At 47.9% G+C, this 23,234-nt stretch overlaps 2 protein-coding genes and 1 long non-coding RNA gene across 6 annotated transcripts in view; 2 read left to right on the forward strand and 1 right to left on the reverse strand.

The window, feature by feature from the left end:
* nrg2b (neuregulin 2b) overlaps positions 1-15,983 on the reverse strand; it is a 29,422-nt gene extending 13,439 nt beyond the window's left edge. For 2 of the 4 annotated variants that reach the window (XM_057042970.1, XM_057042971.1), the window contains exons 1-4: positions 14,546-15,978; positions 3,034-3,196; positions 2,425-2,543; positions 1,654-1,780 (exon numbers count right to left, since the gene is read on the reverse strand). In XM_057042970.1, the coding sequence (XP_056898950.1) occupies positions 1,654-1,780; positions 2,425-2,543; positions 3,034-3,196; positions 14,546-14,957 (821 nt within the window). In that variant the 5' untranslated portion in view covers positions 14,958-15,978. Of the gene's footprint in view, positions 1-1,653; positions 1,781-2,424; positions 2,544-3,033; positions 3,197-14,545 lie in introns of all 4 variants that reach the window. The other 2 variants (XM_057042973.1, XM_057042972.1) reach the window with 2 other exon arrangements.
* Positions 1,665-6,121, forward strand: LOC130531156 (uncharacterized). Its single transcript, XR_008952026.1, has 4 exons — positions 1,665-1,886; positions 3,054-3,383; positions 3,454-3,708; positions 5,742-6,121. It is a non-coding gene; the product is annotated as an uncharacterized LOC130531156 (long non-coding RNA).
* Positions 15,984-17,138: 1,155 nt separating the features above from the next.
* purab (purine-rich element binding protein Ab) lies at positions 17,139-22,532 on the forward strand. The gene has a single exon (XM_057043632.1). The coding sequence runs from the start codon at positions 17,185-17,187 to the stop codon at positions 18,088-18,090; it is 906 nt and encodes a 301-aa protein (XP_056899612.1). The 5' UTR covers positions 17,139-17,184; the 3' UTR covers positions 18,091-22,532.
* The last annotated feature ends 702 nt before the right edge of the window (positions 22,533-23,234 follow it).

The following is a 23,234-nucleotide window of genomic DNA, read 5'->3' on the forward strand; positions in this document are numbered from 1 at the left end:
TCGTAAGAGATAAAAGAGAAAAGAGTGAGTAAAGAAAGCACCATAGATGGATGTGGAAATCCAGAAACAAAGTGTCTGAGGATATAGGCACGAGTCTCGAGCAGACACAGGCGATTGCACAGGAAGAATATCAGGAACAAAGTGCCAGATCATGCACGACTGTACACGCCATCTGTTATCTGCACTGTCAGGGGAAGTGTTTGTTACACATCTACAAAATGACCCACTATGTATGGCGAGCTGGGAATGAAAGATTACAAGCTAGTCTTCAGAAAAATATGCATTTCACAAAGTAAACAAGGCGTTTTGCTGCCCTGAGCTTACAGCTGTTGTTGTTCTCAGACACTGCGCTAAAGCAAAGCCAATTTTAATCACCAACGCAACAGTTTAAGACCATAAAAGCGCAGTTAAAAATGACACCGCCTATAAAAAGTCTTCATTGGACGATTTCCCCTTTTATTGCCTTTTTAAAAATAGAATCACAATCAAGGAATTTTTAAAAAAAAAGCTTTTTAACTTTGAGTTAGAGTGAAAATAGAACTGACGTCAGCCGGTCTAAAATATACTGTAAACTCTAAATAACCCCGTTTGAAGCAGCTGAAGTTGCAGCCACTCAGAGTCACCCCACATGCTGCGAAACTGAGTTGTCCTCAGGTCAGTGAAGGTGTCCCAGTATAAAGGCACGCTTGTGAGGAGGGTCCAGCTCGGGGAAAGCATCATTTATTTACATCTGGAACAAGCTGGAACATGGTTACATTCCTGATTCTGTTGTTCTGCAGCAATAATGAAGGATTCTGTCTCTTCCAACACAATCACAGCTCATAGTGGGGGTGTTAATAACACTGCTGTGATTCAATGAGTGAGTAACCAAGTTACTCCTAATTATACCACAACCTCTTAAGGTTTATCCCTACACTGGACATAACAAAGGGACGGCTCTGTTTCCATCCATCCATCCATCCATCCATCCATCCATCCATCCATCCATCCATCATCCATCATCCATCCATCCATCCATCATCCATCCATCCATCCATCCATCCATCCATCCATTCATCCACCCACCCATCCATCCATCCATCCATCCATCATCCATCCACCCATCCATCCATCCATCCATCATCCATCCATCCATCTCCATCCATCATCCATCCACCCATCCATCCATCCATCCATCCATCCATCCATCCACCATCCACCCATCCATCCATCCATCCATCCATCCATCATCCTCCATCCATCCATCCATCCATCCATCCATCCATCCATCCATCCATCCATCCATCCACCCATCCACCCATCCATCCATCCATCCATCCATCATCCATCCATCCATCATCCATCCATCCATCCATCCATCCATCATCCATCCATCCATCCATCCATCCATCCATCCATCCATCCATCCATCCATCCATCCACCCACCAAATGTCAGTAAATGCCAGTGCAGCTGTGCACTACGTAATCTAAAGAAGCCCGGGATCTGTGTCATGTGGTCTCTCTCTGCACACACACTCACACACACATCCTTGGTTTAAAACACACAGTGAGTGGGCTGCAGGTGCACGTATGCATGAGCAGAAGACAATGACCAGTGAGAGGAAGAAGAGACACCCAAGACCACAGTGAAGCCAGCAGAACAACCAACTTACTTGCAAGACGGCTGGTTAATACCATGTATGAAGTAACAGTCTCCTCCGTTGACACAGTAGGTCTTCTCCGAGTCGTTGCAGCGCCTCGCGTGGCTCACGCCTGAAGACGGGGTGGTGGTGGTGGTCACTACAGGAGGACAGTGGAGACGGAACGTGAACGTGGTGGCAGGCAGGAATCACCGCACGCCAGAGCCAAACGCCGCCACAGGCCTGCATCACCTACTTCCTCAACGGTAAAGTGGCAACATTCTGTAGTCTTTGTGCTCCCTATGTTTTGGGAAGGCGTCGGTCACGTTCCTACACTCAATGCAGCGCTCCGGCTCACAGCTTTTGTGAATGGAAGCAGTGACGCTCACTTTGACACACCAGCTCTTAAAATCAATCCCTCGCCTTCCAAACGCCCAACTATTTCAGGTTTATTTCTCTGGAACGTGTTGGGTGATGGTCCCCGTGCTGTCGCTCCTGTCGCTGACGTGGGACGATGACAATATAATAATAACAATAATAACAAGAGGAAGAGAACAAGAATCATATGTTTCTTGTGCATCTCTACAGTTTGAAATATATTAAGGCACAATAAAACTTTAATTTTGCTGGTACTTTTATTTTGAAACTGGAGTGGAAGATAGATAGATAGATAGATAGATAGATAGATAGATAGATAGATAGATAGATAGATAGATAGATAGATAGATAGATAGATAGATAGATAGATAGATAGATAGATAGATAGATAGATAGATAGATAGATGTTGATGTGTCGTTGCTCACAAATCTGCACGCTGATTATACTAGTAGCATTTTCTTGTCCTATGGAATTTTCAGCCACGCAGGTGTAGTTGCCAGAGTCTTCCACACGAACACGACTGATCTGCACCTTTGAGTTTTTTCTTCAGAGAAGAAAGAAAATGAAAGAGAGAGAGAGAGAGTAATTAACAGTGGTTGAACAACTGTTCAGTGTGACCAGAAGAGCAGAATTAGCATCAAGTTGCCGCCGCAGGTTAAATTCCAAGTGGCTGCATTTTCTTTAGACTGATCTCCTGTTTCTCAATGATAGGAAAGTATTGGATTTCTTCTCCCAGCTAACTCAGGCATGGAGAGAACCTCCAAAGAAAGAACTTGCTAGATCCTCCACAGGAGGCACCTCTGCTGCCCTCCAAACCATTGTTCTACTCTCACTAGTAATGGAAAATCCCATTATAAAGAAAAACCACAAGTTATGGTAATGATAAGAACCTTAGTTTTCCTCTTTTTCAATCCACTTTTACAGTTAAGTTGTCCCAGACAAGCATTTTTGCATGAAGGATCAGTTCCTACAAGCACAGAGTGTGTCTGAAATGAAAGGTTCTCCCATCCAGGCGCACAGATTCAGAGACTCACTTGTTGGTCTTTATTTTGAGGTCTCTGCCTTTCTGGAGCTCGTGTCCATCTTTGTACCAGCGAAAAGAAGGACTGGGATTCCCCGATGCCTCGCACTTCAAGTAAAGCTTGTCCCCTTCGATCAGAGACTGGCCTCGCATCAGCCGGAGCTTCGGAGCAGAAGCTGGACAGAGAGGGAGAGAAAAGAGACAGTCAGAGTCGCGTCCCATCAGGCCTGCCTGTGTCTCCGGCCGTGCACGCTCAGGAGGAACTAATGAAAATCTACGAGCTCGGCTTGATGTCGGGGTCAGAGGTCGCAGGCCAAAGTTCTTCTGCTGTCAAGGCTGGAATCAATATTAATTTCATCACAGGTGCGTTTTTCATTCATGTTTTACAGCGATGGGCCGCAGAGGTTCACACTCTTTTCTGTGGCATTATTAGGATATTAGAGGAACAAACACGCCGATCCTGGGAAAGATATCAGGAAGATGCAGATCCAGACGGAAAATCTCCGCATCACAGTGTTTCTAAGTGTCTGAACAAGGGTTTAACGCCAAAGGTGCAGAGAAGAGTTGTCAGGAGAGGACAGAGAGTCTTTTCTAGTAGCTGCTAAAATTACACACCTCAACTTTATCCACGCGTGTTGGATGGCGAGGAGGACCTCTGAGAAGTACCATCCAAGAAGCCTGCAGTTATGTAAGTAGGATTTAAGGAGGATTTTTTTTAGACTCATGACAGAACAAGCAGCACATCTTTAAATCCAGTTCTCACATTTTGAGGGATTTAGGCTGTCACAGACTCGACAAACGCCGCCGCTTGATTCCTCCTCGCGCTGAAGTAAATCTCAACATCAGCATGCCCTCCCGCTCATTCCGCCTTCGTAGCCCCCCCCCCTTCCCGTCTGCTAATGATTTACGCCGCGGCGCCGTCGCTCTCACGGCCGTACCTTACTTGCAGTGATTTACATGCTATTTTGGTAATGATGAATAATCGCAAACACGTTTGCACACCGGAGCTGGAAGACTGAACCTTCCTCTTGGCTCCTGCTCAGGTTTTCTGCTGATTTGTGTGAGGCGCCTGCCCTTTTCCTTAAGCTGTCGCCGTTTCATAATTCTGCATTCAAAAGCATTTCGCACCATTTTGGCCAACTGTGTTAAGGTGAGTGAAGGAGCCGTGTCTTTAATTAGTCTCTTCATCCCTTTATCCACCCTTGACTCAAAATTAGCGTGTAATGACAAATGTCTAGCGTGTTTGACACTGACCCGGACATTTCTTAAAACATTTAAGCGAGTATATCAGCAAATCTTTTTTCGGTCCGACTTCAGATTGGGACGTCAGTCTGAACCTCGTGCAGCACAATGTACAGTCAACATTTAATATAGATGCAGGAGGACGCATGCGGAGGTCACATGACCGAGCCAGCTCATCTGAGCAGGCCCTCGCTGCCACGCAATGAGGGAATCATGGGAACTCTAATCGAATAAGCATGTAGCGGATGTGGAAAAACGATTTCATTAAGGGTGGGGACATTTTAGGCCAATTCCAACAGTACTGACATTTACACACACAATGACTAAATACCTCGGTGAATAATAATCTTTGTGTTGCACTTTTCAAAAGAGACATTTAAAAAGTGCCGCGCAGTCGGCCCCATGCAGTAGAAACAGTCAACAGCAAATTAGCTAAAAATGTCACCCAAACAAAACAAAGAAGCTACAACTAATACAAAGGAGTCAAAGGGTCTCAGTAGATTCAACAGAAGCTATCAGTCTGGTTCATGATCAGCAACCGAGGTGCACGTTAGTTAACATACATGTGTCGTTTTGTTAAAAAGGCACCAGCGGCTGCTAAAGAAGCCCTCCGGCGGCTGAAACCAGGGGGTTCCGCTAAAATGTGTGTGGGAGAAAAGATGATGAGGAGCTAAAATGAAATTTAGGCCTCAGCAGATTTTCCAAAGCCTGGCGAAGCGCACACGCACATGTTGAGATTAAGACACACAAGAGGCAAAAGAGAGGACGTCTATTGCGTCCATTCATCCCGTCCTACATAACCGTCCATCTATAATCAATCTATCAAACTACCTGTTCTACTTTGTTCGGTCTAAATCACATCCTGCTAAAAGATGATGGACAGCTTATATGCTGCTGTGAAGCTGGAAAATAAATGACTTGTTGGAACCGTAATGTCGGCTATGTGTTAATATGGGATATATTCATGGTGTGGTTAGGTAATAAAGAATATGAAACACCAATCAATGATCAATCACCCTCAATCATGTGGAAATGATTCAAGATTTCCTGACCAAATCGCATTTTCTTTGTGTTAAAATAAACGATGGCGTGTTTGGAGCGAACAGTTCCATGAAGAGCCCAACATGCTGGAAAGAGAAAGGGTGGGTGGGGGTGGGGGTGGGGGGGTAAACCCTTAAACACTGAAGTCAGATTTCCAGCCTCCAAGCAGGACGCGCTCCCATTCTGAAGTTAACGTGGTTAGTGTCAGTTTGATCAGCAGCAGATCTTCCTCAGGCAAATACATACAGGAAGGAAACGAGGGATATATATAGCAAAATGAGCAGTAGCATCATAAGCCATAATCATGTAATCAGATTGAACTGGGATGGACGCTGACTACTGGTCAGCTTGTTAATAATGTTTTCTGGGGATTTGTCCTTTATCAGGGTCAAAGGTTAAAGGAAATACAATTAAGCCATTGAATTTTTCTTTTTTAAGGTGAAAGTGAGCGGAGTTCTCCTGAAGAACAGATGAGACTGGTCTCCTTCTGCACCTACAACATGTTACTGTAACAATACAAGTCTTTACTAACAGGGGTCCACTCATATTACCAGTCCTGCAAATGACTGGACTCATGACATCATTAGTCTGATTCAGGCCTGTTTGCAAGATTCGCCTTCAGGCAGAACAGCAGCCACAAGGCCCAGGAGCTGAACTGGGAACACCAGAAGGAGCACTTCAAATTTCACGGATTTAACCGTTTGACTGACCGATGTTCCTAAATATTCAAGATTCAGGATGTTTGACGATCACACGAATCATGTTGGGATGTTTGTTAACCAAAAAGGATGAGGGAATAAATGAAAATGTAATATTCACCTTTAAAACTAGAGTGTAATAATTTGTGACTCAGCTCAAAGATGATCCATCCTACATGATCCTGCTGTGAACATTCCCATCCTGATGAAGACAGCAGAGTCTCTGGAATGGTTTGTTGTAGTTCCCAGTATCTTGTATGGTTTAAATGGTTCATATGGTTGGAAGCTATAAAACATACAGAGTGTTGCTGTTGCCCTAATGATGATGAAGAGTTCACCATTAAGTCTTACAGCTATTCCCAGATGTAAAAACATCATTATTATAGAGGCTAGAGCAAAACCTACAAAAGCTGGGTGGCAACAAAAGTGATTTCTAGTTAAGATGAGAGGTTAGATAGATAGATAGATAGATAGATAGATAGATAGATAGATAGATAGATAGATGATAGATAGATAGATAGATAGATAGATAGATAGATAGATAGATAGATAGATAGATAGATAGATAGATAGATAGATGCAAGCTTTATTAGGGCTAATTATGCAACTCCAATCTTTACAGCTCTGTGTGTGTGTGTGTGTGTGTGTGTGTGTGTGTGTGTGTGTGTGTGTGTGTGTGTGTGTGTGTGCATTGTAAGTTGCTGATCCAAGCCTTCTGTATCTCTGAGCTCTGGGAGAACTCTTTAGTGAGAGCGCAGAGATGTTGGGGGAGGGGGAAGCACAAATGGACAGTGGTGTCGGACCAATAAGCTGGGACTGGTCTGGTCCACTGGCCAATTGTAAGTGACCAGCACACGTCCATCAAGAGGTCCTTCTTTCAAGGTCAGCTGATGCGCTCTCTCTCTCTCTCTCTCTCTCTCTCTCTCTCTCTCCTCTCTCTCTCTCTCTCTCTCTCTCTCTCTCTCTCGCTCTCTTTCCTTTTTCTATTTCAATGCAGACATCAACTAAATCCTTCAAATCTTGATCCAGCAAGAATCAATGAGATGAAAATGAAACTCTTCATGTGAGGAAGCTCAGCGACAGTAGACCAGCAACATACCTGCACACGCTGCCTGTCTCACTTGTTAAATGTGTGTGTGTGTTCATGTATAAAAGAGAAGCTCCTTCTATCTGATTCTCCGATCAGGGTGATTTCTGCAGCGCACAGCTGTCACCATGGAAACCAGGGAGGGAGCAGAAGACAGAGAAAGGGAGAGAGTTAGCATGTAAAAGCAGATAGGAAGAGGGAAACAAGAGAGGAACTGTGGGAAGGGGGAAGGCAGAATCTGACCAGAGCTTGTTGAATGAGAGCGGCTGAAGCAGACGTTCACGCTGTAGCACACTACAAACCTCCGCAGAGCAGCAGCGGCAGCCAGGCACATGTCTGACGGCGTGTGTGTCACGATATACAGCACCTGACAGTGTGTGTGTGTGTGTGTGTGTGGTGTGTGTGTGTGTGTGTGTGTGTGTGTGTGCATGTGCCTGAGATTTAAGAAAGTCTGCGTGTACGTAGAGTCTATGCATGGCTGCACAAGTGACACACACTAACCTGACCTTGTCCCTCATCTCTGGTGACAGACAGACAGACAGACAGACAGACAGACAGACAGACAGACAGACAGACAGACAGACAGACAGACAGACAGATAGATATTGAATATCTTGCAGGCAGAAAAGTGGAGAAAAACTGTTCTTTCATTCTCTTCTCCTCTTTTTCTTGTCTTTCTCAGGGTTGGGAGTCATATGCAGGTCACCTGATGCCGCACCTGTCCTCCATTTCTCTCTTTCCTTTTCTCCCACTGACCCAGAGCTTTCTCTTCTTTCACACTTGCTTTTCTCTCCCTCTTTTTCGTGTTTTTCTTCCATTATGCTCCCTCGGCTCTCCCTCGTCTGGCTTTGCTCTTCCACCCAACTCCCCCACTATTCCTCACTTCTCATCTCTCCCACCAAGGTACCATAATGCCCCCCCCCCCCCCACACACACACACACACACCATTAACTGCAGACTTGTTAAGCAGACACAAGACTCTTGATAAGGGGATTGGAACATTGATCACATCCATGAAGAGCTAAAGATTGTGCAGGAGGACGATGTCCCACTGCCCTTTTGGGAGACCAAACAAAGACACAAAGACGCCCCACTGCAGCTTTGAAAGTCAAAGCAAAGTTGGAAAGACATATTTCCCGGGGTGTAGCCCCATGGGTCCTTTCCTCAGTCCTGGTTATTTGTCCTTGCTTCGGGGTCCGTGATTGGAAAGAATCTTAAATAACGTAGGATGGGTGCACACGAACATTGTACATGTGAGATGCCGAACGCGTCATTTATGGCAAAACATACTGGTGAAACGCTGGTAAACAGCAAATAATTAGCATTCATTGGAAAAAAGAAGGGAAATCACTCTGAAGTCGTTCCAGTGGTGGATGTAGGAGAAGGATTTGCTTTTGTTTGAACTTCCGAGAAATCTTTATCTTTTCCTCCAATCTTAATCTCTAAAATCTTTGTATGTTTTATTATGAATGTGACTACAGCTGATCCTCAGACTTTGGTCTTGGATGTGGAAAGTTCTGCTGTTTGGGAGCAGCGTTGCAGCTGATACTGGTCCTGCGGCAGCGACCTGCTGCTGTCTCATTCACAGTGTTAGAGCTTCATTTGAGACGCCTCATTCTCCGCTGGGTCACTGTTTACACTGTGATTATGAACAAGCCGCACGTTCACATCACACCAATCTCAACTGTTTACGGTGCCCCCGGCAACAGACCAGACAGTTCTGGTTTTGGCAGAAAGACATTTCTTACTTTAAGGTTTGATGATCCAAATTTAACACGTGTGGTAGCTAGCAGATGTAGAATTTCCACATGACTAGCAATACAACTGTATTGAATAAAAGCACAAAAATCCCAGCGTTGTTCTTTGAATGGTTTGTTAACCATGAAAAAAAAGTTGATTTAGATGTGTGATTGTATTGTCTCACAGACTTGGCAGCTTCTCTAATTTGAGGACACTGGAAAACTCAGTTAAACTCCTTTAAACTCCAGCTGTTATGTTTATTGTTTCAACAATAGCGGCGTACATTAGTGTATTTGGCCCATGTGATAGGAAAAAGTTAATTCTGGGTGTTCTGGACTGGTAGTGCTGCCTTTATTGTTCTGTGACACGTCTTGTACTTGGAAAAATGGGCAGTTAACCCAAATAAACCCATGGTCTACCAGAGGAATCCGTCAGGCTTGTATAAGCCACCATGTGACTTTGCTTGTGATGCAGAAGGCGTCAGCGTGGCGTCAGCATCAAAAATAGAGAGGCCTCTACTATCAAACAGGGTTTGTGTTTGTTTGGGATTATACGTACCAGTAACGTCCCATAAGAGACTCAACCTGAGTGTGTTGCTCTGACATGAAAGCGCTGCTTTCACTTACATCAATGGGTTTTGGAACTCTTTCATTTCGGTACCTGCCTCCCTCGTGCTGGTGCAGCCTGGGACCGAGCCCGCTCCCCTGGTCACCAGCACCAACACCAGTGCTGCAGCAGACTTTCTGCCTTAAACTAGCGAGTGTGAGGAGCTGAGAGAAGAACATTCAAGGTGGAGACTGAGGAAAGCGGGACTGTTGCTCTTAAGATCAGCAGCAGAATCAAGAAAACGGGCCAACCCTCCATACAGCGCTGAAAACATGTTTATTTAGCTCCAAGAGCCCAAAGACAACTCTAACTGTGATAGTTGCACACCTGCAGGTGCGTTCCATGGCCCTCGCTTCTGCTTTGTTTTAGTCACGGTTGTATTTTTTCAAACAACTGGACATTCATGTCCACTTCCCACTTTTAATTTGGTCAGTTTATTTTGAATATATGGTGTAAAAAATACAATTTTATAACAGCTTAATAACCTATGAAATGACATTTTATTTCACTGCACTCTCTACTCCCCACCAGTGGGGGCAGCAGTGAGTCCAGCTAACATTCCTTCAGGACATCAAGCTCTATTTTCTCAAATCAGATGCTCGCACACAAGCAGAGATACAAGATAGACCTTTTATCAAGCACATTATAGTCCAAAGATAACATCCAGAGTGGCGCAGGAGAACATCTGGAAGACAGATGAAGATATTCCAGCCGTCACCATCAAAGAGCTCAACATAGAAAGATAAAGATAGCGCACCTTTGTGTGCTAAAGATAGCATTCTTCCACAATCTAGGAGACATCTGACCCCCCCAGGTCCGAAACACATCTAAAAGATACTGTAAAAACTTAATATTTAAGTCTACGTAAACGGATTCTGCGGTGATGTCATCGGATCCGGGACAGAAAGAGAGCATCTGCCAACAGCTTCTTGTCTAAAACACACAATTTATTGATGCGCCGTGGAGGGCGCGTGCAGCCGCAGCCGCATCCATGCGTGGCTGCCGCGTGCGGCTCATTTGCATGCGGGTCCGTGCGCGTCTCCGCCTGCATGTAATGTAAATGGGGTTCCTCATTCACAAACTCAGCCATGTGCTGCCGGGTGGGTCCCTTTAAGAGGAACGTGTCACTTTTTACTCAGGCTGGATGTTGGAAAATAGGAGTGCTGATACATTATTCACAAGCAAGGACACACACACTTACACACACATACACACGTAAAGGACACGCACGTAAGTTAGGCGGCAGTTTTCTGCTCAGGTAATGCACGTGTCAGTGAGCAGAGATGATCAGCCTAATGTCAGCCATGCACACTAAAGTAAAAATGGGTCCTATACGTCTGACTGTAGATTCACACAGGCAATAGAGGGGAGGAACCCTCTGCCTTCTGTTATTCAGTGTACATAATTTATAGCAGCCCCACATCTCCCAGCTAATGACAGCACACTGGGGCATCTGCAGCGCGGCACAACAACAACAGCTACAGCTAACCGGCATGGCTGTGAGCATGTGTGTGTGTGTGTGTGTGTGGTGTGTGCGTTTGAGGGTGAAAACGGACAGTGAGACAGTAGGGAGAAGAAGAATGGGAGGGAAAATCACACAGTGGTGTCTGAAATAGACACAGATAACACAACAAAGAGGGAAATAGAATGGGACAGACAAGTGAGGGATAACACACACACACACACACACACACACACACACACAAATGTGTGCACACTTGATAATTCACTGATTAACAGTAAAAGTTATACCTGATTCTCCCTGGATGCATTTCCTGCCATATATTATGCATTTAATTCAAACCCTCTGAGCTAATTTTGACCTCTTTTCATTTGTGTGGATTCATCATTTCAGGCTCGTGCTCGGTCAAGATATGGAGCCGCTGCAATTTGAAGTTGGAGCCGCGATTTAAGGCTATTTGGGTTGGTGCAAGAATGAATCCTTAACAGAAAGTCAATACATATGAAGAAGGGAAAAGTAAAAAAGAAAAATTTGATTGGAAAATCAAAACGTTGCTTTACGATACAGGGAGTCATCTCATTTCCAATATTAGGGGCTGTAAAACCACGAGTTTGTGTTCCAGGCTACAGAGGTGAGGCCAACTCACTGAGGTCGGTTCTCTGAGGATTTCGTACACCACAAAAAAGCGCGTTAATGCTTATTTTATCTGCGGTCTAAAATAGATTGCTAAAAATATCCCACGCTGGACCTTTGCGAAACAAAGTAAAGCAGCACAGCTACTTTGCTCCTGTTGGGGCAGCTGTGACTGCGGCAGGAGCAGCGTCGGGCGGGCGCAGCCTTCAGCCTCAAAGTTAAAAAAGACTCTGTCATTTACAGTTCAGAAGTTGCGCAACACTTCGCGAACTGACATTTTCTCCTGCACCATCCCCGGGTTAGAGACGCTTCAAAAAAAAAGGCTTCACGCGGGAGATTCCTGCACACGAGGCTTCCCAGATCGCGCGTCTCCAACACGTCTGATTCCCGTCTTGTGCCCTTGTCAGCGGAAGCAAGAGCCTAAAGGAAGCAATAATAGCCTGGATTCACGTGGATTAGCGAAGCCACGTCAAGGGTGTGGCCTTTGCATGCTTTCAACGTTCCGCTTCAGACGGAAGGAAAAAAACCCCATGGAGGATTATGGTGTTGGATTTGGAGATCACTGCCTCAGCGGCTCTGCCCTCCAGCTGCTGCTCGCACTGATGCTGAGAGGCCGTGCCAACGTCACGCCGCACCTGAGAGACCTGCTGAACATACGTGCACGCACAGCTCCCAACGCACAGGTCAGGACGCACGCAGCCCTGGGTTTAGCCTGGTCCCTGAGCTCTGAAGGGCGCTGGTTGACCGTACTGGCAGCAGCACCCCGCTGGGCTGTTTTTGGACTACATCTTATTGACAAATGTATATTTGGGATGGCCGAGAACCCAGCTTGATTCACACCAAAAATAACGCCTCGCCGTCGACAGCCTTTATTTTTAGCCATGTTAAACGATGGAGTGACTGTTGTGCTGTCACTCCGGAGGAGGTGCAACAAAGGGACCTGCTATTTTTAGAAGTTACAGTGCGAATTACTGTGGCGTCTATTTGTGATTTCAAAAGTGAAGGCCCCTCCCTCTCCCTTCCTTTGTCTCCTCTCCGTGCGTCTGACTGACAGGAAGGCAGGCGCACGCCGAACCACACGCTCCAGCGAGCAACAGATACAGCATTGGTGACACCATGTTTGGGCATCAGATAAAGTTATTTTAAGAAGCAACTGTCGATGAACGGCAACGATCAGAAGACCACATTAGGCTCTGGAACACCTGCGTGCAAACTAGAATCGGTTTGGTAGTTTTGGGTGTGGACAATCCTCCCGGTCTAAGAGATGAAACTCCAACCGCGTCTGATCCAGCGCCCTGATGGACGCTACGGTCGCTCCCACCCAGCATGGAAGGGCTTCACAAGAACAAGCCATGTTTCGGAGTTACAGCCAAACTTTCACTTCCATGGGCAGATGGGAGCCCAGTCAGTATCACCATCAACGAGGGGGGGGACAACTTCCACAGTCACCAGATTTACTTTGGTGGGTTATTAGAAAGAAAGCATTCAGAAAATCAACACAGCTTCAGGGGTTGACAGATGAGGACTAGTCTTTGGTCGAGCTAGGTTAGTATCAGAGTGACGGGAGGGAAGTGGGGAAGGAAAAGAGATGAGGATCCGAATGGAACCTCATCGTGGCCGGTCAAACATGGAGGAGACGGTGTTGGAACAGGAACATGGACGATGCACAGAACCAGCTCACTGCTGACGTGACAGCTGACAGAAGTGAGTTCTAGCTGGTGTAGATCTAGAACTCTAGAGCTCTGGGGGGGATACATCTGTAAAAGGTGAAAAGTGTGAGGACAGTCAGAGGATCTCCAGATGTGGGGCTTGCATTTTTACATGTACAACGTTGCGGAAGGATCATTTTTAAAAAATGACGTGAAGTTTCACGGACAGAATCTAGAACTGGAACAAGTGATGGACAACAAACAGATGCTCCCACTGTTTGAGTGGACGGTGCGTAAACGCTCCCCGCTCCATTGAACGATACGTGCTCCTGCCAGGTTCAAAGGTTTGGCTCGTCTTGGCAGGAAAAGGAAGCGGCGAGCGCTTTTCACTGGGAGAACATGTGACAGCGTTGAGATGGAGTCGCTCTCTCCTACGGAACATTTGTTTCCGTTGTGCACGCGCTCAGGTCTGCCTGGGACTGATCCTGCTCGCATAACTTGATAACTTCAAACCAGAGGAAGGTAAATAACCTTTCTGAGGCCATCAGCCTTCATCAATGAACCAGAATAGTGATTTACAGTCCATTTAACCCGAGTGTAGAAGCCCCTGATCCGGTTAGAAAAGACAAACTTTCCAAGATTAGAACATCTCCACCTGTGCTTTAATCAGATTCTGGTCATAATAACCCATTCAGGTTCCACAGAAACGCAGTGGTCTCCCCACAGACTTTGAAACGCTTCGCGTTAAAATCCAAATATTGCTGACAATGACCAAAAGTGAGTCCAAAAGAGCAGGTGGACGGTGGAGACCTGCAGACAGATGTGATCTGCTTCCACCTTCTCCAGACTCTCACTGCAGCATCTGATGGCATTTTCAGGAAACACTATTCAACACATCTGCTACTTTAGAGCCGGCCTGACCTCAGGACAGCGTTCCTGCCTCTGAAGCCCACTATGAACACGCGCGCACGCGCACGCACGCACACACACACACACACACACACTGGCTTGGTCTGTTATTAAAAGGTGTTTGTGCAGGTCCTTCATGCAACATAGATGCGATCAAGATGTGCAACTGCCTCTTTCCGCACGTACGCACGTGACCACACATGCAGTTGCTGCATGCCACACACACGCGCGCGCACGCACAGAGCGCTCCTTTCTCGTTTCAGTACAGGTGACCAGGTTATGGAGGCTTGTGGTATCAGCTGCGCGCGTGAACGCACACTAACATTGCTATAGAATGGGCGCGCACGCGCAGCCTCTCAGCGGTGACTGTCTCCTTACATCACCATGGCAGCTACAGTGGCCCTTATAGTGCGCTGTGAGTGTATGGCAGGTAGAAAAAAAAAAGCCTTAAACTTACCGCAGTCCTCGCACAGCACTCTCTCCACATCCTTCTTCAGCTCGGGCTCGCTGGCGTCCACGGGGGCGTACGAAGCCTTGAACACCAGGGGTTCGGTGGTAGGGTCCATGAAAAAGATATATTTGTGGTCCTTCTCCACGGTGGTGCACGGGGCCTCGGAGCCGAAGTCCCCGACGGTCACGAGCTGCTCCCTCTCGAGGCCGCCGCTGTTGACGGGCCACACATCCAGCACTTTGACATTCACACTGTAGGGCTCCCGAGAGGAGACGTTCTCGGGGGAGGAGCGCACCTCGCCCTCGATGACCACGGCTGATCGGTACGCCTGGTCCTGGAGGGAGTTAAGACTCGGGGCGTAACAAGCAAAGGAGACCCCGATGACCAGCATGGAGAAATGCACTGGATCAAGCCTCATGCCGTCAGCCTATGCTGTGCTGCAGTGCTGCTGGGCGGCGGAGCGAGCTGGAAGAGAGGGACGGCGGCGAACGGGCTCCGGCAGAGCAGGCAGGGCAGAGCGGCAGACCTTTTGGAAGTGTCCATGCCATCTGGGTCTGCCGCTGCTTTCCCCATACGGCTGCTGGCCTCGGATGGAGGGACACACCAGCCTAGAAACCGGAAACGGCCCACTTCTGCATGCTTAAAAATGTGATTGCTGCATTCTCCTTCACCAACCACCCTCCCCCCGTTATCTCCCCTTTTCCTGAAAGGCAAAACAACGCTCGTAAATTAGCCTCCTCCTGAATCCAGAGCTGAAATCTCTCTCTCCTTCTCTCTCTCTATCTCTCTCTCCAGCTAATAGGCTAGCATCGCATGGGTGGGCGCATTGCCTCTCTGAAAAGAAAAAAGCATCTTGCGCGTACAGAGGGGAACCACTACAAACTATATCCTCTCCACGCCCGCACGCATGCGATCTCGCCCCTTTTTCTCCAATTAATTTGATCGTCCGACGATTTCAAGTCCAAAATCGGCTTCTTCGGTAGGAAAGGAGAGGAAGGGAGAAAGCAGGAAAGCAGACGCGCAGAGAGAGGCGGCAGCGGCGGTTATCCTGACAGGCGATGCAACAGTGGTGCGCACCTTCCAGTCGCGTCCCCTGCCCCCTTCTTCAAACGCCAGCGGCTGACGCGAGAAAACATCACCGGCCTGGTCACTCCGGGTCGGCTCGCCGCGTCCTGCGCAAAGGCTCTAATGACCCGGGCACCCACCGGCACACCGACACTGACCCAGCCAGCGCGTCCGCGTGGGGGAGGAAGAGGAATCGGGCGAGCGGCGAACAGTCGCAGCGCGGAGAGCGTCGGGAGCCAAGCCCACTGTGGGTCTCCAGTCAGAAGACCAATGCACGGAGAGGCTACAGGCGCCTGCTGGACACACTGCGGGCATGTGTTGCGATGACTAACGCTGCGAAATTCTCTCAATGGATCCGTCAGCGTGGCGAGGGGAGAGTTTAACTTCCCGTTCTCGGCTCACTGCGGGAGCAGCTCGAATCAAACATTCACAACGAGCCCTTTTAACCCCCCTCCCAACACCCCCCTTCCTATAGTTTCTGCAAATCACTAATATTACAATAAGTGTGCACGAAACATGAGCGCAGACACTAAACTTTAACATCCGTCCAAGTGTGTTTCCGCATATCAGCTGTTTCATCCAAAGCTGCTACGGGAATGTTTCAACAATTAAAAAATAGAAGCTTTGCCCATATTTTACGGTGACCACAAGTGTCTCCTCCTCCCCCCGCCAACTCCATATCCACCAGACCATTCATAAGATTCCTTTTCCCTCCCTCCGAGGAGCCGGGCGTCCTTCACTAGAGGTCAGAGACCCCCCCTGATGTCCACGATGAGAGCAAAAAGGGTCAAATAAAATATCAGAAGGGTGACATGTCAATGGCGCCAGGATGACTGGGGCCACGAGGATGCGTAAGAGCCATTTTATTCCGGCAGGAAGCGTGCACGTCGGGGCACCATTCCCCCCATTTGCGTGTCACGCCAGGGACCGGCCTCTGTCCATGGTGCTGAAAGCTCTGACAGCTCGAAAGCGCAACGGCCCAGTCACGTGGTGCATCCACAGACCGAGGTGTGAGGAGATGATAATAGCGTAGAAGAAGCTCCAGAGTCGCTGGGTCCTGGATAACAACCCGTGCAGAAAATAAAAGTGACTTTTAAAATAAATACAATTAAAATGGAAGATTTTAATGTAATCTTACCCGATTCAATACATCGGAGAAGGCAGGATAAGAAACTGAAACTGCGGTGCTGAGTGACGCGGAATGATTCCCGTTCCGAGTCATCCTAACGGACCGCTTTCCGTGATCACACAGGGTTTTTAAGTTCTAACTTTACCTTTTTCTGTTCCGACCCTCTGTTTCCCCACCGTTCGCTGCCTGGCATCCATTCGAACCCTCACAGAAACATTACACCTCTCTCACTGGTTGTAGATTCGGACTTTTATTGTCATCCGGACATACAGGTGTGACTTTTGACAGCGTTCGGAACACTTCCCCCCTCACATCACGCAGAATGTGTCCGTTTCCCAACGTTGTCGAATGTTGCGGTCTTGAACGCAGCCCACTCGGCGCTACAGTAGCACTAAGGTCTTTTATTTTTTCTATCCTCTTGTCTTTCCTCTTCTCGCGATAGAGCGGCGGAATGGTTCGATGGGTAGTTGAGGTTCCAGCAGGCAGAGGGAACCGACGGAAGGTAACGCAGGGAGGCAGCATCATGGCGGACAGAGACAGTGGCAGTGACCACGGAGGACCCACCGGAGGCCCCGGCTCGCTGCCCGCGGGCGCGATGGGTGCCATGTCCCGGCTGCAGCACGATACCGAAGAGCTGGCTTCAAAACGCGTCGACATTCAGAACAAACGCTTCTACATAGACGTGAAGCAGAATGTTAAAGGCCGCTTCCTAAAGATAGCCGAGGTCGGCGCTGGTGGAAATAAGAGCCGCCTCACTCTCTCTATGTCGGTTGCCGTGGAGTTCCGCGATTATCTTGGGGATTTTATCGAGCATTACGCTCAGCTGGGCCCGACCAACCCGGACATTGTGCAGGATGAGCCCCGGCGGGCACTCAAGAGCGAATTCCTTGTGCGCGAAAATCGGAAATATTACATGGATCTGAAAGAGAACCAGAGGGGGCGGTTCCTGAGGATCCGGCAGACCGTTAATCGGGGCCCCGGATTGGGAAGCGCGCAAGGCCAGACCATCGCTCTGCCGGCCCAGGGTCTCATCGAATTCCGCGACGCTTTGGCCAAACTCATCGACGACTACGGGGTGGACGAGGAGCCGGCGGAGCTGCCGGAGGGCACCTCGTTCACCGTCGACAACAAGCGCTTCTTCTTCGACGTCGGCTCCAACAAGTACGGGGTCTTCATGCGGGTCAGCGAGGTGAAGCCCACGTACCGGAACTCCATCACGGTTCCGTGCAAAGTGTGGTCCAGATTCGGCAACACCTTCTGCAAGTACGCAGAGGAGATGAAGAAGATCCATGAGAGGAGTAGAGAGAAGCGGGCCTCTGAACTGCTACCTGAGGGCTCGCACGGCGAAGAGGACTGACGGGAAGGGGGGGGGCAGGCAGGAGGGGAAAGAAACTGAACAGCAAGAGATTCTTAACTGTAAAATAAAATGAGAAATTTCTAAGGGAATCACCCCCCACACAACCTCCACAGACATGGCAGAAGCTGCTGCCCCCCCTCGCTCATTTTACTGGATGTCACCCCCACTTACCACCCATGTAACAGTAAGCCGCTGCTATCAAGGACTGAAACTGTAAGATAAGAACTGTTTTCCTATTTGATTTCCGTGATAATGAACAGAGTATTCATATCTCTATTTAAAAAAGGAAAAAAAAACCTGATTTTGCACAGTCAAAGCTATTTCGACAAAAAGAAAGGAGTTTAAAAGTTCTAAAAGTGGGTACATGCTAAGATTTAAGGGAGCGTGAAGGCAGAGTCTATCCTATTGTGTAAAAATACAGTCTTTATGTAGAAGAAATATTTGACATCAGCACAAGGAAAATATATTATAAACTCTATGAAACCAAAATCTGCTCAGATGTATAGTTTATTATGAAGGTACGCAGAATAAATATGGACTAATTCTGAAGTGTATTATTGCAGCAGGGCGGGCTCGCAGACCTCTGCCGGCAGGCGCGGAGCTGCACGTCTGCCGCCGGCCTCTACGGCGGCCTGCGAGGCTAACCGCGGCGTTTCTGTCATCTCACCTCCAAAACGTCGCCGCCCCAAAAGTCTTGTACGCCTGTACGCACACCTCCCCCCCATCCCCGAGCTACTTCAGCGAAACATCCGCTCTGTCGCGCCCTCTTCGTATATAAACCCAAATGAGAAAAGTGCTAACTTAGACGTACTGATTATGATTTTGTGAATCAGCAGTGGAAAAAAACAAAGAAAAAAAACAAACAAACAAACGAATCCTTATTAAGACGCCCACGTTTTCTGTGGGCTACGTTTCTTCTCGCTGTTACTGTTGTTTGTTTGTTTCTCTTTTGGGGGGGGGGGGTTAGCATGGAAGGAAAAGGTCAAGAAGGCAAAGATGGGTATTTAAAGACAAAAAGACTTGTCGGTGCAGCGAGGCAGCGGAACGCATCCTCTCTGACGTCATTACGACCTGTGCCTTAAACACTCCGCTGGGTTCCGTGTTCTCACCTGGAGGGTCTGGACGTTTTCATGTGCCAGTGAGGAGGCTAAAGCACGCCAGGGCCCGGGGATTTGCAGGGCGGGTGCCCGGAGCACAGGTGGCAATAAGGATGGTCTGAGCACCACCTTCAGAAACTTTAAACAGAGTTTTGCAAAGATGGGGGGGGGTTGTTGTGGCACCTTATAGGGCGGAAACCCCTCGCAGCCACTTAGTGATGTGTCTCTTTGGAAGGATAGCACAGCCACAGCTCTGGGTCGGACCCCCAGCAAACCCCTCCCCTTCCCCCCGTGGAGAGCGAGCTGGAGACCTTAAGATTGGCCTCGCCCTCCGTAGGCGCCATCGCGCACCATCAAACCAACCGTTGGCCAGGGATTCAGAGCTGGGGCGAACCTGGCAGGCGCGTCAGCTGGTCACATGTCTTCAGTCTGGGGTGGAGGCCTGTGGGTGCTGGGTGTATCTACTGTATCTCTTTGTGGTGCTACAGCCCCTTTAATTGCTCCACAGGGGGCCTCACCGCTCAAAATGTGTCACTTTTACTCTTCATTTTGTTGTTTTTCTTCGAAAACTTTGGTCCAAAATGTGTCAGATTTCTCCCCCTCCCAGGAAGAGAGGTCTGACTGATGTAGAGCTCGTAACGTTAGTGTGCAATATTGTGTACGTGCCAGGGGTGGCGCTGTATCACATGTATAGACTTTTAAAAAAAAAGACAAAAAAATGTACAGGCTATGTGATCCGTAGATATTTGAAAGCATGATGAGGTTAATGCGTTTGCATTATATTTCCAAAATGTGAAGTAAATGTTCTCAGCACTTGCTCAAAGTGAAAAAAAAAAGTGAGGCGTGTTTCCTGTCACCTTGTGTAAACCAGTAGGCTGCCTTGATCATCGTTCAGTGCACGTAGACTAGTTGGGTGTTCTTGTCTGGATAATATATCATATCAGAAACCCGCGTCCCCCCCGTTCCCCTTCGCCGTGCGTGTGCTAACACATTTGCGGCGGCCGCCCCCTGACCCGGTGTTGGCCCTGGCTAACGCTAACCTCGAACAGCGCTTGGGGTCCCGATGCGGATCAGCCCGCCAGCTTCCTTTGAAGCCGAGTGTTGATTCGGGCCTTCTTGGAGTGCTGCGTCACCCCCGACTCCGCGGACTATGGAGGTCTTATCTTGTTAAAGCTGATAAAGTAGCTACTGGCAGGGACGCTGGCTCGCTGGTGCCAGACTGGAGTTTTCCCAAGCACACGCGGGCTTACGCGGTATAAGAGCTTCAGCTCTTTAGTCCAGCAGGCGATCTGTGTTTGGCTGCTCGTGCCTGCGGCGGGCGGGACAAGGTCATGGGTCTCTAAACCGTCCACACGCGCCCGGTTCTGACCCGGTGGGGTCAGGGGGGCTTCCGGGCCTACCCTGACCTTCTGACCCAGCCGGGCGACTGATCAGAGGCTTCTTTGGTGCAGAGGCAGGAAGCGTTGATGAAATCAAGCGTTTCTGTTCGTCGCGCACGAGGGCCGCCACCACGTGCGTTTACCTGTAACCCCCCCCACCCCCCCACCCCAAAACGGCCCTTCTCAAGACTGGAAATACAGAACTGGCGTTCTCCTGTCGACTGTGGCTCAGTCGGGCAGGAAGCGATTCAGCCGTGAAACATTTGCACTTTTAAAGTCACAACTTGTGTCACACGATCGGCGCCGAGTGACCTCGCGCGCGCGCGCGCGTCGTAGGTTCACGCCCCTCGCTGTCCTGCGGCGGTCGTACAAGGGTGACGATGCACTGGCGTCGCCATGGCAACTTGTAGTTCTAATGATCGTGCATTTCACTGTTAATAACACGGTGTTCACTGTTGTTTTCGTTGTTCATTTAGCAGCAGGTGGTTGTTCCTTACACACATTCCGTGCCTGAACGCGACGCAGGCGTGCGGAAATCTCTTAAAATCCCGGAAAAAGTGGAAGCGCGACGTTCCCTTCGTTGTCCCTGGTTTACAGAAATGTGCTGTGCCAATATTTATCCTGCTGATTGGTTAATGAAGCGAAGGGAAACCCGCGCAACAATCAGCCTGCGGAGACGCAGGTGCCGCATCTGTCGGACCACTTTCTGGTTCAGCGTCGTGCGTCCAGCCCCCCCCCCCCCCCAGCGCGCCTCGTGGCCGCTCAAATGTGAACCAGCCACAACAACAACAACAACAACAACAACAAAACGAATCCTTCAACAAACATCCACGGCGTTTGCGGTTCCGGTGTCGCAGTCTTTTGTTGGCGTAATGGTCACGCGGGCACAGCCGGTTGCAGCCTCTGGTCCGAACCAAGCATGACTCATCAGAAAACCCCGACAGAGTAGCTCATTCATCAGTTCCGTTTGCACACACACCCACACACACACACACACAGACGGAGCGCTCGGGTCCATCCTGCTCCAGCTGTACAGGCTACTGTTGTGTATAATCAAGAAAATATCCTTTTAGATGTTATGAAAAAGTTAGGAAAAGGATCCTGGATGTTTCGGGACGGGTCAATGCACAATGAACCGATTCTGTGTCCCTCCCCCACCATCCCTCTGGTCTGAAACCCTTTACCTTCCCCATCCCGGATAATATGTTGTACCTTTGGAAATATTTTACCTGTGGTGCGTGTGTGCATTATCTAATTTTGTTATATATGAAGATCCTCCTTTCTGAAAAATGTAACATGGAAACAGGAAACAGGAAAAAAACATTGCTGTTTATTTCCTTTGTATTTTATACTTGCAGAAAGCATTGAATAAAGACGAATAAATACTTGCACTTTAGATATATTAAGGAAAAAAAAGATCTGCATATTATTTTTGATAGGGATCTCACATTCAGAGTATAAATACAGGCTTTGTGACTATTGCTGGACAGAGATGTGTTGAGTTCCAGTTCAGTATATTTTGTCTGTGTCAGAAGGTTTACTAAAGTAATTTGCATGATGAAGTAGTGCTTCACCAGTATTGTTCCTTTTTTTTGTTTTTTTAGTCGGTAAAATGTCTGAAAACTGTGATAACGACCCCCCCCCCCCCCCCCCACCCCCCTTGTCACGTTTAACTCTCCTTGTCCTTTTTCTTTTTTTTTTTTACTGAAATATGGCCTTTCCTGACTACATGACGATGGTGCTTACTTTGGCATTGACATCAAGCTCATCCTGTACATTTCGACATCATCTTAACTCATGTACTTACGCTACATTACTTTCTGTTATTCCGTACTCACACTACTTTATTAAATTTTCGTTGATGGCGAAAAGGTGTGCTGTTGTGTACATTGCTGTTCGTTTTAATGTCGAGGGAGCCTTGTCGTCTGAAAAGTGATAATCCCGCAATAAAAAGTCATTCCACACACTCCTGCCTCTCAAATGTCTCCACAGAAGTTTTAGACTTAGCATTTTCTAAAGCTTTTATTTTGAAAAACCAATTTCTCCAAAAGCCTATAATAACAGTGATGGAGGAAGAGTTTAGGCTTTAAAGAGAGTGACCTCATTTAAAAGGTCCATCCAGTTAGTGTGAGTAGTGTCACTTTTAGGGAAATGGAGTTCTCCCGAGGTCATTGAAGGCATCTCAGGTGACTAGTTTATGAATGGAAGGATCAGTCAGTGTTCCTGAGGATAAAGATCAGATCATTCCACAGCAGTATTATGGCATGGCTGCTGTTCAGGCTCTTTAGTTAGAGAAAAATAACGCTACTGTACGCTAATGGATTCATCATTTTATCTCTGTCGCAACGGAAAAGCACTGTAGATTCTGTTTTAAGTCTGAGGCGAAGTTATCTGGCTTTACTAATATCAGAGTTAACAGCTTATCTGTGAGGCAGCCAAAACAAGGCGGAGCCTAAAATGGATTAAGATTACTCGGCCCTTTAGGTCCATGTTAAGCAGACTAAACGAAGCTGTACGGTCGGTTAAGGCTGAACAACAGTCGTCACAGCATTTTTAAAAAGTGCATTTGGTTCTGCTGAACTTGAGCTGCAGCATCAGCCGTTGGGGCGGAACCGAAGGAGCTGGCTAGCACCTGAATCCAGGCTTGATTAGCGTTGGAAACATCGTT

The sequence above is a fragment of the Takifugu flavidus genome, chromosome 9, assembly GCF_003711565.1.
Source record: "Takifugu flavidus isolate HTHZ2018 chromosome 9, ASM371156v2, whole genome shotgun sequence".
NCBI classification, from domain to species: domain Eukaryota; kingdom Metazoa; phylum Chordata; class Actinopteri; order Tetraodontiformes; family Tetraodontidae; genus Takifugu; species Takifugu flavidus.